This window comes from Diabrotica undecimpunctata, chromosome 10 (assembly GCF_040954645.1).
Source record: "Diabrotica undecimpunctata isolate CICGRU chromosome 10, icDiaUnde3, whole genome shotgun sequence".
Lineage (NCBI taxonomy): Eukaryota > Metazoa > Arthropoda > Insecta > Coleoptera > Chrysomelidae > Diabrotica > Diabrotica undecimpunctata.
Genome location: NC_092812.1, coordinates 75,993,666 through 76,009,421, shown reverse-complemented (window position 1 = coordinate 76,009,421; position 15,756 = coordinate 75,993,666). Strand labels below are relative to the sequence as shown.

The 15,756-nt window shown below is 32.3% G+C and overlaps 1 protein-coding gene across 7 annotated transcripts in view; it reads left to right on the top strand.

Moving 5' to 3' along the window:
• The window catches only part of Cadps (calcium-dependent secretion activator 1), a 204,531-nt gene extending 189,815 nt beyond the window's left edge, over positions 1-14,716 (top strand). For all 7 annotated transcript variants that reach the window (XM_072546787.1, XM_072546786.1, XM_072546789.1 and 4 more), the window contains 3 exons: positions 1,490-1,711; positions 5,560-5,690; positions 14,157-14,716. In XM_072546787.1, coding sequence (XP_072402888.1) covers positions 1,490-1,711; positions 5,560-5,690; positions 14,157-14,355 — 552 coding nt within the window. In that variant the 3' untranslated portion in view covers positions 14,356-14,716. The remainder of the gene's footprint in view (positions 1-1,489; positions 1,712-5,559; positions 5,691-14,156) is intronic.
• The last annotated feature ends 1,040 nt before the right edge of the window (positions 14,717-15,756 follow it).

Here is a 15,756-nt window from a genome sequence, read left to right as displayed (position 1 = left end):
TCTATGACCAATAGGAAACAAGATAGCATTTTTTTAAATCATATTTCTATTTTATATTAACAAACATTAAGAGCTAAATATTGAACAGATTATAAACGAAGATATAAATTTTATGATCAATTTTATAAATGGTATATACTGAAGAGGAGTAAAAGTTTTAATCCATTAAAGTGATGGTACTCGTAAAATACCGCTACGAAAAAGTGGAGGGGTGAACTACAAAAATCTTATTTATACTTATTAGCTACTTCATTAAATGGTATTATAATAAAATGAATTATTTATAAATGTATTAATTTACAATTATTATTACATATTTATATAAATAATATATACTTTTTTATGGAAAAATTTAAATAATTTATTTTTCCAGGATTTTCCGAAAGGTTAAAATAACAAAATTCTTTTGTTGATCTACCCAAGTTTAAAAAAATTAAGGTTGTACGTACCATAGATGCCGAGATATTACAAATTTTGGCAGCGGGCTTCAATTTGAAGTTCCATTCTAAAAAAAACGGAGCTCGGACAGTTCTCCTGCCCACTTTTCTGCGGCGGTATTTTTAGAGTACCCTGATTTTAACGGGTTATAACTTTTTACTCTTTAACTGTATATACCATCTATAGTTGAATCATAAACATTTTATACATTTTAAGATGTATAATGTATGTCTGAATTGTCAATATAAATGAGTCAAATAAAATTAAATTATTAGAAGAATTTTTCACCAAGTAACAAAAAAACAAAATTTGTTGAATTTACTAATGTTTGTATTTTGAGAACGATTTCCGAAGAGGAAATTGAAACGTCAATAAACGTACTTTAACCTTTAATTGTGGCTTATTCCCATTTAAATAGTCATTACTTTACCATGCCACAAGAAAATAGCTTCAGAACAACATTTGAAAAAGGGCTCACTTTTTAGCTTATAAACATTTATAATGATTTTAATATTTTTTATGTAACGCACTTGCAAGTAGGCTCACTAAAAAGATAGTAAAAGAACACAATATTAAAAAAAAGAACCGTTTATGACCAGTAGGAGCCAAGATGACCATTTTTTTCTCTTAAAATCCTATTTCCCTTGCTTATTAGCATTAAGAACTGAAAATTGAACAGATTCTAAACGTATATCTAAATTTTATGATTAATTTTATAGATTGCATATACTCAGAAGGGGAATACAACTTTTATTTGAACTATTTTTCTTTAAGATGTATAAGAAACGTTTTATATGCAAAAAATGATTTTCACTGTTTATGGTTGTTTAACTATAACTGTACGTTTAAGGATTTGCCATCAGCTATCCCTCATATACCTTTTACAACCTACAAAAACCTGTATGAGATTTTTACGTGCTGCTAGAATAATTTAATCCTAATTTTAATTGATAAGTGGAATATTTATACTTATTCATTAACAGTTTCATCCAAAAACTAACAATGGCAATTTAATTAATATTTATCGAATAATAGTAATAATTATTTTCAGAATGTGTCTGGTTCTGGGAAGGATATGGGACAAGGATATGTTAACTTTACAAGAAATTGTATGGACCAGATTCGTCAGAAAATTACTGACGAACTGTGGATTCTAACTTTTTTTGAACAGTGGTATACAAGTCAAATAAATATGCTCTGTAACTGGCTTTCTGAGAGATTGGATCATACTTTGCATCCCTACCAATGTACGTGCCTTGCTCATATTATAAAGGTAAGTGAGACTCAATTCCTGTATATTTCCATTATAATTTGTATTAACCTTTCGTTTTACTTGTCAGAAATGATATTAGCTTCGAAATATTCTTTACTTTGATTAGTTTGTATTGTTTTGTGTGAATTTTATTTGTGTCAACACCGTGCTTAGACCGGAAACATCAAAAACCAAAAAATGGTAAAAGTACTACAAAAAACAACAAAAACAAATATATTTCGTTGAAAAAGCTGAAAAATACTCCTAGATAAAAAGAAGCGAAAGCATACAAAACACATATATCGAGCACAGTTTTTATTAAATCTTGCCCAAGTACTTTCGCTCCTAGAGCATCCTCAGGGGCATTTCGTCAAAATTGGGCTATCCAACAATATGGTGAATGTTATAAACATTGGCTGATACATTAAGAACAATACGAGACAAAGGATAAACAGTTTAAAAATTATTATAAATTCGCAGAAGCTACATATTGCGTGACAGCAGGAGAGAGAAACTCCAGAAGGACAGCAGGAGAGAGACCATTCTTTGTAATCAGTATAAAAAAAACTAAATACACGATAGTTTTCAAATAAAATTATATACATGACGGTGTTGTAGTTGATGATGCAGTACTGGACAGAGGGAAGAAACTTATGTATAACATTGGGAATGAAACATTGGTACACACCCCAATACATCAAGAACAACATGCCTATAAAGCAGGGAATTCAACCTAGACAGCACTCCACAGACTCGTAGAAAAATGGAAAAAAACAATTGGAAATAAAGAGGTGATGCTGGGAGCCTTTTTGGATGTAGAGAAACAGAACTGGAACTGGAACTTTCAGAAACACTTTTATAACATCCGTAACCAATGCCCTGAGACTTAAAGGAGTCAAGGACATTTGTTTGAACTGGATAAAATCTATGCTCAGGACAAGAGTGGTAAATACCACTATCCTTGAAAAGATCGTGTTGGTGCGAGTCGACAGAGGGTGACCCCGGTGGGGAGTTCTGTCCCCACTGCTGTGGATCTGGTCATGAACGAACTAATAGGAACTTTAAAGGCAAATGGTCTTTTAACAATTAGATATGCCGGATGATTTAGTAATCATCTTACAAGGAAAGTACAATATGGTAGTCAAAGATCGCATAAACGAGGCCCTATAACTAGTGAAACAATAAACTTATAGAGAGGGGCTAAATATAAGTCCCCACAAATCCACCATAGTCGAATTTACACGCAGATGGAAACTAGAGGGATTATGTCCTCTAAATCTGCAGGGACAAAAAATTCAGCCAAAGGGAGAGGTAACGTATTTCTGGGTTATACTAGACTTACCTGGAACCGTCAATTGAAAAAAATAACAAGCAGTGAAGAACATTTATGAGGGTCAGGCGTATGTACGGGAATAAATCGGAATGGACATGGTGCACTGGGTGTACACCATAGTGATCAAAACCTCATTTACCTATGCAGCGACAATATGGTGGAATAATACATTTCAAACAGCTGCAAAAGCCAAATTCAACAAGGTGCAAAGACTTGCGTGTATGGGGATAACTGGTGCCATACGTACTACTCCAATAGCAGCTATGGAGGCTCTACTAGGCCTGTCTCCCTTGCATTTGATAACATAAGGAGAAGCAAGATTGGGAGCCTACAGAATAAAACAATCACTGAAACTTTGAAATGAAAGATCAGAGCATATGAGTATCACAAGTACTGTGACGACGGACATTTTTGATGAGAAACCAGATCACATGACAAAAAAATATAATTTTAAGAATTCATATAGGGTGTACTCCAGACAGGAATATGTGGAGAAACAAGGAGTGCCATAACCAACAGAGAATTATCTGGTATACAGATGGATCCAAAACAACAGAGGGTGTGGGGGCAGAAATATACTCCAATAATCCAAGAGCTTTGCCTTGTGGAGGAACTGCACCGTTTTTCAAGCGAAGATTCGTGCGAAACTACAATCTGCAAAAGGAAATAATGAGGGAGCTCTTACAAAAGAGCAGATAAATATACTGTTTGACAGTCAAGTGGCACTGAATGCTCTGGTGTGTCAGGAAGTGACGTCTAGGCTGGTTGAAGAGTGCATTAAAGAACTTAATGGACTAGGAATGAACCGGAATAAGGTTGAGCTTGTCTGGGTACCAGGAGATTAGGACATCGAAGGCAATGAAAAAGCAGATCGACTTGCAGAAGAGGATTGAACAAATTAAACAAACCGGCTGTAACTCTGGAAATACCAAAGGCTGCAGTTCATAGGGCTGTAGAGGAATGGATCGCACAAAGTCATAAGTGATATCGGAAGAGACTCCCAAAAAACACACATGGAAAAATGTTCAGTGGTGGATCAAGTAAAAAAGAGCTGGAACTGCTTCATATGGGCAGGAAGAAACTGAGAACAGTAACGGGAATGTTGACCGGGCATGCACCAGTAAGAGAATTCCTGAATAAAATAGGTATTTTAATGGAGACGCTAACTGCAGACTCTGTGACAAGGAACTAGAAACTGTAAAACAATTATTATGCGATGGCGAGACGCTGGACCGTAAAAGACAAAAACTGTATAGGCAACTAAGACGAGACTATGGTATATTTAGGACACATCAAGCTAAAGACCTGTAAAAACTTGTAAAGACTACAAGCTGCAACAATTCGACATTAGGTGTAGGAAACGAGAATGGGGAACGAACACAATATGCTTCAGCTTCAGTAATAACAGAGATCTTTTGAAACAGACTATATAAATCGAAAGCTGAATGAAAGACTGAAGCTGAATGACTTATCTTTGCACATAATCATACTGGGAATGATCCAAGGTAAGGGTGGGGTATAGGAACACCATTATGACTTAAAAACCTAAGCCAATGGTACGGAAAATCGAAAGCATTATGTATTTAGCTGTCAATAAAGCCATAAATATGGTGGCTAACATAATACGCGATGATCTTTTTCTTCTTAAGGTGCCGTGCATTTCTGCGTAGGCGTCCACCGTACATCGTCTTGTCAGGTGAGATGTTAAATAGTCAGGATTAAAGAATTCTGTTTTTAGCAGCATTGCGAAGCAGCATCCATAGCTGTGGATTTCTATCCATTGTCGAATATTGCGCAGCCATGACATTTTTTTACGTCCCAGACCTCTCCTAACCTGTATCTTCCCTTCGAGTATCAGTTGCTGAAAAGTATATCTTTGTCCTCGTAATATGTGTCCCAAGTATGCAGTCTTATTACTTTTTATATAATTAAAAAGTTCCCTATCCTGTAAGCCCGCTCTTCTGAGTACTTCCTCATTTCTAACCCTGTCCGTCCATGATATTATAAGCATTCGACTCCACATTTCAAACACTTTAAGTTTGTTAATGAAACTGGCCTTTAATCCATGCTTATATTCCGTACAAGAGAACAGGCCACACGTTACACTTAAGCATCTTGTATCGGAGGTTGAAGTCCAATTTGCGATCAGTCAGAAACTTACGAAGCCCCAAAAAAGCATTTCTGGCTTGTTCAACTCTGCTCTTTATTTCGTTCTCGGGGTCCCAACCCTCGTTCAGCAAACAACCCAAGTATTTAAATTGCCTGACCTGTTCGATTCACCCCGAGCTTCACTTGCAAGAGTTAGATCATTTAAAAGGCATTGAAGATCTTGCGATGATCGATAATAGTTATAGAACTAGTAAAAGAAAAAAAATTCTGAATGGTTGTAGGGCCATAAAGTGAAAAAGTAATAATACTATAGTTTCTGATGTTTAAAATAAACTCTATAATGTTATATAACTCTAAATTTTTAAGTCTTTGTTTACATAATGAGGTTGTAGATAACCTGATTAATTGTAGTAATATATTTTTTCAGAAAATTTATACTGATTTTGAACTTCAAGGCGTTATGGAAGATAAGTTAAATTCTAAAGCGTATCAGACAATAGCTCAAAGAATGACAACCGAAGAAGCCACGTGTGCGCTAACTATGGGACAAGCTGAAAGGTAATAGCAACAATATGTAATTTTGTTATGTTCACTGTTACTGGTTCATCTCATTTCTACCTTTTCATTTTGCGTCGATTATTCAGAGCTGTTTTCAGAGAATTTAGTCTATTTTCTTCTTTTTCTTATGGAGCTAGACACAATTTGTCTGCTGTTACTTGATCATGAATCTTGTGGATTAGTCTGAAGACCTCAGCCAAGAACATTGTCCCAAACTGGAATATTTGCCAAGTATTTTATCTATCCTAGGGCTCCTGATTCGGTTCCGGCTACAGTTCTTCACACATCAGTGATGGACCAGGCGTCATCGGTTTTGGGTTGGGTAAATCGTATATGAACCTTTTTTTTTACTTTAATCGCTTCGAAATATCATTAGAAATGACACTTTAACTAAGGTGGGCTAAATTTTTTTTGTTACAGAATTTGTGAAATAAATTTGAAACATTCAATTTTTTCTCGTTTTCGTTGCTAGATCTCGGTAGCTATACAATGTAGAACAAATTGTGACGACAAAAAAGTTTTGTTATTAAATTTCTTATAAGATAGAATTAATTGTAAATCAAAAAAGTAATTATTATTATTGCAGATTTAGCAAAAACCATTAAAAAAAGGGTCAAAAATCAATGTTTTTTTAATAATCTTTTTCATGTATTTAAGACCCACATAAAATCTTTAAAATTTACCCAAAAATATATTTAAACACACTCCATAAAATTACAGCACAATCGATGAAGTAATTTTCGCAAAATAATTTTGCAATCTAAATGTTTGAAAAGAGGTTATTAATTTTAAAAATTATTCAGAGCCAACAAAAAACTTTTAAGTACTTGAAAATGTTAAATGAAATAACTCTTTTATAATTTTAATAGAAAAAATCTCTTTCAATAATAGTAAAAGGGTTCTCTATGCCTTTGTATATATGCAAATAATTGTAGTTTAATGTTAAAGGTAGAAGTAATGGATTTTAAGAGCTATGAAGCATACCGACGCAGTACACAGGTTTACTTGTTATAATACAAACGTTTTACTAACTATCCTATAATAATTACGGCTCTTGTTCATTCTTAGACTGTCCTTGGAGGTAGTTTCGACTCCGAATTTTGTAATAGTGCAGTAAATTTTGTTTCCTTTTTAGTTAGTTTTATGGTACTTTTAGTGAAGACTTTTATAGACAATACCTTTTTTGTATCCAGTGGATTAATTTACTTGATCGTAAGGTAAGTCTGGATATATATATATATATATATATATATATATATATATATATATATATATATATATATATATATATATATATATATATATAGGTATATGTAGTTTAATTCATATCATTTTGTAAATATTAATAATAAAAGAGCATGTTCTTATTTCTAACGGATATGGGCAGAAAAATTCAATTAATGCATATGCAATAATATACTAGAAAAACTAGAATTTATATTGGTGAATCCGTAATATATTTTTAAGATAAGAATTAGAATTTTTCTAAAAATTTGCTACTGTTTATTTTACTATAAATATATAGATGGTGTGCACAAACCGATGTAAATCAAATCGGTTGTGGATAACTAAACATCACATTCGATCAAATAAACATTCAAAATTGACGTCTTTGGTATATTTAACTGCTTAGAACTTAGTTACGATTTATTTAAGATTCTTTGTGCATATCACCTTAAGTCATTTTGTTTATTAATTCTTCAAATTTTTTGTTCTAGAAAAAAAAACCAAAAAAATAATTCATAGTCAAGGTCGACAAATTATGTAAAATTTGTACCAGTTTATGAAGAAAGAAAAAGAACAGGAAGCCTTAAACATCCCACTGAGCAATTTACAGGAAAGAGTAGCTCAAGCATATGATGTTAGTCTCAATACAGTAAAACGTATTATCGGTGAAGCTAAAAAAAATCCCCCGGTGAACTCTTTAATTCACCTCGTAAGGGTATCAAAAAGCTTCTACCTCCAAAGGATCCGTTGATGAGTTTGAAGTGGAAATAATTCGAAGAATTATTTATTCGTATACCGCTATACACAAAAGAAGGCCTACTATGAAAACAATTTTTGAAGCAATAAAAAATGAAGGAGTAAAATTTACTGGCAAAATAGACACTTTTAGAAAATTAGTTAAAAGAATGGGATTTAGATGGAGAAAAACTGAAGATAACAGGAAATATTTTATGTAGACATACGATATTAAAGCAAATAGAACTAATTATTTAAGAAAGTTAAAAAACTACAAAGATGAGGGACGGCCAATTATATATTGATGAAACATATATTCATAGTTCACATACCGTACCAAAAGCATGGGACGATGGCAAAAACAAATGTCTAAAAGCACCCGAAGTTAAAATAATCGTCTTATTATCGTACATGCAGGAGGTGAAACGGGATTCTTACCTCAGGCACTTACTATTTTTAAATGTGGCATGAAAACCGGAGACCATCACGACGAAATGAATAATGCAAATTTTGTCAAGTGGTTAAAAGAAAAATTTATTCCCAATGTTTCGAAAAAATGCGTATTGGTGCTAGACATTGCCTCTTATCATAACGCACTCTTAGAACCTTATTCCAAATTCTTCATGGAAAAAAGATGCAATGCTGAAGTAGCTTGCTGAAAGATCTATTTTCCATTCGGCAAAATCAACTAAAGCAAAACTATATACAAGTATAAAAATGCACAAGCCAGTTTTTAACCCTTAATTACACTTCTAGCATAACTCTAAATAAAAGATTTCCAATAAATGACATTTTAGCCATATCTATGGCTAACGACTTTTCAAAGTTTAATCTCCCATATTCCCGCAGAATTTATCATGCAATGAACCTACTTAACTGGAAGCAATTTCCACTCTTATATCAATAGAAAAATGTATCTTCATCTTCACCTTGGATTTTAAAAATTCCAACAGTCAATTGCAGTCTATTATAATTCCAAAAAAATAGCACCAACCCTAATCTTATCATACAACTCTTCAGAGATCTATTTAACTCCCATTCCGATTATAGAGTATACTATATGGACGCGTCTAAAACTGAAAAAATGAAGTCGAAGTGGAAATAATAACAGCACAGAGATTCTCAAACACAGAATTCCAGATACTGAAACTATATTACCAGGAGAACTATATGCAATTTACCAAGCGATACTACACGCAAATGCAAATAAGATGAACAAAATTTTAATCGTGACAGATTCTATATCATCACTACAAATAATCAGAAAAATATACACGCAGCACCCTTTGTTGGTCCCATCATTGTTGGTCCGATGTTGGAATAACAGGTAAAGAATCTGTAAGTATGGATCTAAAAAGCTACTTCATAAAGTACCTGTTCGAGAACTGGAACACTAAATGGAAATCCACACCATCAAAGTTTGTGGACATTGGACCATGGCCACCACCCGAGGTATCCAGACGAAAGCAAATAATTATGTCCCGTTTATAATTTGGATATACCAAGTTTTCTCATGATCATTTGTTTAAGAAAGAAGAACGCCCAATTTGTGATGAGTGCGATTCACCCCTTATGGTAAAACATGTGCTATAAGGAAAGTGCGAAAAGTTCAAACGTCACAGAATTAAATATCATTTACCAAATAATTTTAAAGACATTTTAAATTTAAAAAACACTATAGATACCTACTTTTGTTTTTAAAAGACTTTAATTTACTAAGCAAAGTGTAATTAACTGTTACCTTTCCGCTAATAACCTTATTAGGTTGAAATGGGTTTTTTGTAAATAAAAAAATAAATAAATATCTAGATATCATAATGTATATCTAGATTTTTTTAGTAAAGTAAACCGCGTCAACCATGAAAGGTTATTGGCGGGGAAGAGTTGTACATAAAATCAGATGTTTGCTTATAATAACTAATTACAATTGAGAACTTAAGACTATTTTTATATTAGATTGTACAATTTAGTTAGTTTTAGAAACTTAGTTACTTTATCAAATTTACTATATCTAGTTCAGAGCACTTTCCAGATCACTTGCTAAATCACTTTGAAGTCGTTCCAGGTGATAGAGTGGGCAACTAACAATAATGTGTTCGATTGTCAGAGGAATATCACAAACATAGCACAGTTTTTGTTGTTCTTCCTTCATAAGGTACTGGTGGGTTAACCTGTTATGTTCTATTCTCAAGCGATGTTGTATGACTTGATCTCGTCGTTTTTCTATTATGTGTAAATACGGATTGAATGTTCCACTGAGTAATAACCATTTTGTTAACTTTTTGTTTTTTTTTTTATTTATCGTTGGAAGGAGTATTTTCGTATGATGCGTCAGTATCTTCAGAGGTGTCATTCTGAATACTAAAATCTTGGTTTATTTTACTAAGTAGTTTTTTCTTGATTCTTGTAATTCTAGATTTAATTGCTCTTTGTTCAACGTGGGATATATTTCAGTATATGTCCCAACCCGTATATATAATGTGTGTATTCTAGGGTCAGTTCTACTGGGGTGGAAGAACCGTGAACGTCTTCTAAGAATGTGTAATTTAGAACATATGGTGGTGATGCATCCCGGATAAATTGTTTGACTGGTTGTAATAACGACTCAATATTAGTAGTTTTTGAAGTGGATTTATCTAATTTGATAATTTTTGTCTTCTTTTTGATTTGCACTGGTTTTGGTTTCGTAAATTCTGTTGGTATAGTTTCTGTAGGAGTGGAGCAAGTTGGGGATGACACTTTCGAGTAAGATCGTTTATTTTTATTATCGGTATCAGTGCTGACTTGAGCATCTATTTCTTCTCGAGATTCGTCATTTACATGTGTAATTTGATTTTGTTCGGAGCTAGTGGATGGTATTTGTGGAAGAAAATTTTCCTCCATTTGGGGCTTTTGAGTATTTTGTAGATAAGAGGGATTTGAGGTACAGTACGAGGAAATGTGACCAGCTTGGTGGCATTTGTAACAAGTTAGTTTATCGGAAAGAAAAATTCGGTAGGGAAAAAAGCTCTGAGGAACGAAATCGGAGACATTAATTTAAAACCAAGATTGATTAAAGACTGTTCGATTATGCCATGGGGTATAGATGGACATACGTTGGATAAAACTAATCCATTAGCGGGTGTAATTAGTTTACGTGCTTTGATTGTATGTTCTCCAATTTTAATTTCACCATGTTGACTTCTACGGCTTGTATGCTTGAAAGGTAGATGCATATTCTTCTGTTTGACATTTTGGATAAAAACAGTACACTTTTTGGATGGACTATAGTTCCTACTGCAATGGTGTACTCTTCTGTTCTTATTTCATCTACTGCCGGTAAAATTGTAGCCTGGTTTTTTGTTGGGAATTTTGTTTAATGATTGTTGCTTAGTGATGGTAGAATAAGTAATGTTTTGCTGATGGGGATTAATTGATGGACCCATGTAGTCGGAAGTACCACCTGTCATTTTGTCACATTTAATCTTCTATCTTTTTTTAAATTTAAATTGAACTTTCATTTCAATAATTTTAATTTGGGTAGGTCTGACTGTGTTTATTTAAAGGTAAATAGTCGATCTAGCAATAAGCAAGATAATACCAAGAGTTGGAGCTAGTTTTTTAAATAATTAATAAAAACGAAATATAAATAATGTTCTTCGTTTGTATATAAAAACAATGTTTGTAATCAAACTACTGCCAATTTGGAAACTGTAATTCTATATATTTCGGTTTATTATTTAAATTTGCACTGTTTCTTCTCAAAAACTGTAAAAGTTGTGCAGTTCAAAGTATTTCGACTTGTCTACCTGAAGTCTATTTACCATATATCTAGATTTACTTTAGTAATAAAATATTAAATAAAATTTTATTTGTCATACTGAATAAAAAAGTTTTTATTTATGCCCTATATGAATGAGATTTTAAAATACAAAGTTTGCCTACATATATTTGGATAATTATATTTTGCAATACAATTATAATATTATCATTTTCAACCTACTTCTCCTAGACTATAAGAATAATTTTATTGTACAAAACAAGCAAGCCCGACGTTTTCAGTTTTCATTTTAGGGTCCCAGTGCACTGTTGCCAGTTAAAGATGTTTCAAAACCTCGTGGATCTCGTAAATACGCATGTCCTAAAAAATAAATGGACCCTAAAAACATTTACCATTTTCATTTCATAGGAAATTTGGCTACAGGGTAGGATTTGCACGTGCTAATGATGTCGAGTATTTCCAATAAACATGACATATTATGTTTCTCTGATCTTAAACATTCCAATTAGTCATCGCATTTTTACTTTATCTCACATTGAAAGATGTAATAAAAATTTACGACTTCCCGTCTTCACTTCCGATCAGAATTGCTGTGTAAAAATGTAAAATATTTACATTGCACTAATTTGGCTTATAAATAAACCTTTTAAGAACTGAAAAAAATCTAGAGGACAAATAAATAAATAACAAATCAATGTATGATAGAAAAATAATAGGATTTTGGTTTTAAATTCAGCAAAATATGTTTATCCGAAACAAAAACCTCGAATTCCTTGGGAAAAATATTTCCATCAGATTTTTTGCATAATCACTTTCATAAAATACCGCAGAATAATGTTCAAGAGGTCGCTCATACAAAAAGTGGTCCTAATTTATTAAACAGTTTTGTATAAATCCATTTTTAGGTTGTGATAAGTGCCTCAAACAACTAAAAATAATGTTTTAAATTAAATAAGCCCAGACTAAAGTATCAGAAACTGATAGAACAAGGTTTGGTGAATTCAAAAATAATTGTGTGTTTTTGAGCTTTCAATCATCATTTTTCGTTTTTTGGCTGGTTTAGAAATAAAGAAAATAGAAAACCCTATTACCATTTGAAAGAAAATTCACGGTTTTTTTCATAAAAATTATAAGTTACTGAGTGTTCCATTTAAAATTATTGACTTACTGGTGGGTTTGAAGTATTAAGAAAGAGCATATCATTTGTGAACGCCCTTTATTTATAAAATTAATTTCGATGTGATTTCCTGAAAAAACGTTACCTACTCTTTATTTACAAAGCTTTTCAAGACAATATTTTTGTAAATGGATGAGCTATTAACTTTGAAAAATTTGTCCACCTCTCAATATTGTTGAAAAAAGATGAATAACTCAAAAAAGATAAAGTTTTGACCTATGGTAATTTTAGTGGACATCTATTGTCAGTTCTTCTTGCTAAATGCCCAGTCGACTGCTGTTTTTAAGATTCAATTTTGTGGATTATATCAGTGACCTTGATTTTCTGTCTGATCCATTCTCGTATTTTTCGATCTTTCTTTGCTATACGTAGCATGCGTCGCTCCATTGACCTTTGAGTGACTTTGAGTTTCACGATTATCTCTTTTCTTATCTCTTTAGTGTCGCAGCCGTATGTCATGATCAGTAGTATACACTGATCAAATGCTTTTCTCTTCAGGTGGAGCGGCAACTTCGATTTGAATATAACTGCATTTCTACCAAAAGATGCCCAAGCCAGTTTCATTCTTCTGTTGATTTCTGGGAGTATGGAGCCAGATGTATGTATTAATTGTCCCAGGTATACACACTCGTCTACTGTCTCAAGTACAGTGTTGTTTATTATTACATCTTGGATATCCACTATCCAAGATGTCCAAGATGGATTTTATAGGTCATATATGGTTTCTGTTTTTGTTAAGTTTATTTTTAGGCCAACTTCATTGCTAGCTGCATTTAGATCGCTTATGAGTTCTTGTAGTTCTGCAGGATTATTAGCAATCAAACCGATGTCGTCGGCAAATCTTAGATGCCTGAGCTATTCTCCATTAATGGATAGACCTTTGTTCTGCCAGTTCATTTTGCTAAATATATTTTCAAGTGTTTCGGGGGTTTAGTTCCTGTGCTGTAGAATTTAGTTAGGAGTTATATTATTTCATTTCTGTCTGTAATTCTGGTGTTTTCGTTTGTTAAACCAACAATTTGCTTCTTCCCAATGATTAATACTTTTCTTGTTTTTTTCTAGTTTTTACTGTTTTCGATTGCATTTTCTACCACTCTTTCATTGTATTTCCTTATGTTTTCCTTAACACTTTTCCTTATTGTCTTAAAAAGTTCTGTGTATTGTATTCTCTGTATGTTGCTACTTACTTTCATTTCTCTTCTTTGATTTAGCATTATAATGCTTTTATTAGACAGTTTACTATGTTCATGTTGTGATTGCGGTTATTGTTGTTGTTAAAAATTGATTTTAATTAATTAAGAGCTGTCGATTTGGTCATGTAATATTTCACAATTGTCCAAATCGTAAATCTCTTCTTTCTAATCGTCTGCCAATGGTTCCCTACATCATAGCTGGACAGTTTTATAGAACTTTCCTTTCGGTTTTATTGTAATTTTTTTGTCAGACAACAACTAGCCTCCTTTCATTTAATCCATCCCACTCCAACTCTATTCCATGATAACCATAAACCATAAATATATTTTTTTTTCATTTTCTGCGCAATATTCACAATCTTTGTATATTTTAGTGGCATTGAAGGTCTGGACGAAGATGCTGACACCAGGAGCAAAACGAAAGTGACAATAATGGAAAGTTTAAGTGGTGAAGAGGGAAACTTTGTTTCCAACGTAGGAGCAGTAATAGGAGGAAAAGTAGGAACAATTTTTGGAAAAGGCTTAGGAGGAATCGGTTCCAAACTGGGAGGAGGTACAGGCAGTTGGTTTTAAAAGTCAAGTTAGCATATGGCATAGCTTTTATTTTGTTATATTTTGTACGAAGCATATTTGACCAGATTGCGGTCAGTTTCTGTAAAAATTATACTTAACTGAAATTGTGTATATACTATTTTTTAATTCATAATTATAAATAAAATAAGTGTTAGTTCACATGTAATACAGCTATTACCTAATCATTTTAAAACACTTGAATGGAATCACTTCGGAAAATAAATTAAGCCCAAAAATAGCTTAAGGGACCAGAGATCTTGTTTCAAATAGATTTTAATTTAAGCCTGGATTGCTAAATTGACTTCCAGGTTGATTTTGTATATATTGGCAATGTTATATACAGATATGATTATTCAAGTGTTTTATTCGAATTGTAAATGAATTTAAATATTATGTCATTTTATAGCATTATTTTGTTCGTTAACTTTTAAATTTTATAGGTTGCCATAGTTTTAAGAAAATTTGTGGTTAAAGTAATTTAAAAAATATTGCACAAAGATAGGGGAGCCCTATCAGTTGTTTAACCTTTGTTTATAGTTATTCAAATTAAAATGTTTGTCTTTTGTACTGGATATAAATAACTATATATATCATATTGTAACTATTCGAAAAATTAAACATATCGTATAGAGTTGAAAAATTATAATTTTTGTAAAACTAAAGAAAACAAAGTTATATCACATCTAGAATATTTCATAACAAATATTTAAAAACGAAGACGAATTTTGTCTTTTGTTTTATGAAATTTTTAAATATATTTTCATAACTAGATTCTTTCAAGTTAATATGGTCGAAGATTTTTATTTGTATTTAATTTTAACTTTGTAAGTTATCAAACATTTCGATAATGGTAAAAGTATAATATCGGACTGAGCTGGTTGAAACGAGACTATCATTCATGGAATACTCATCATTTAATTCGGTTAAAAAAGCTTCAGATAATCTACAGTAATTTAAATCTAGCGACAGAATATCCTAACAAATGGTTTATAACGTACATAAGACGATCAGTTTGTAATAGATCTTTTCTTTTGCATGTATTAAGTATCTGCCAGCCCTAGTCAAACACTAAGGTCAATTCCAATAGTCTACTAAATTTTAAAACAAAAACATTGAACGTAAAAAAAATATATGGGGATGTGCAATGATTTATTAGAAAAGTATATTTCTAAGGTGAAGATTTAAATTAAACTCTCCACTCCATTTATATGCCCTTTTTGTAATAAACAACTATATCCGCACGCTACTGGGACCGTCTAGACTATTCTGCTGCGCAAGGTAGGTGCACGTTGTTAGAAATTTTCTACTTATGATTATTTCTTATTCTTTGGTAACCATGGTACAATGAATACACAATGAATATTCTTTGGTAACCATGGTACATGAATGTGTATTCATTGT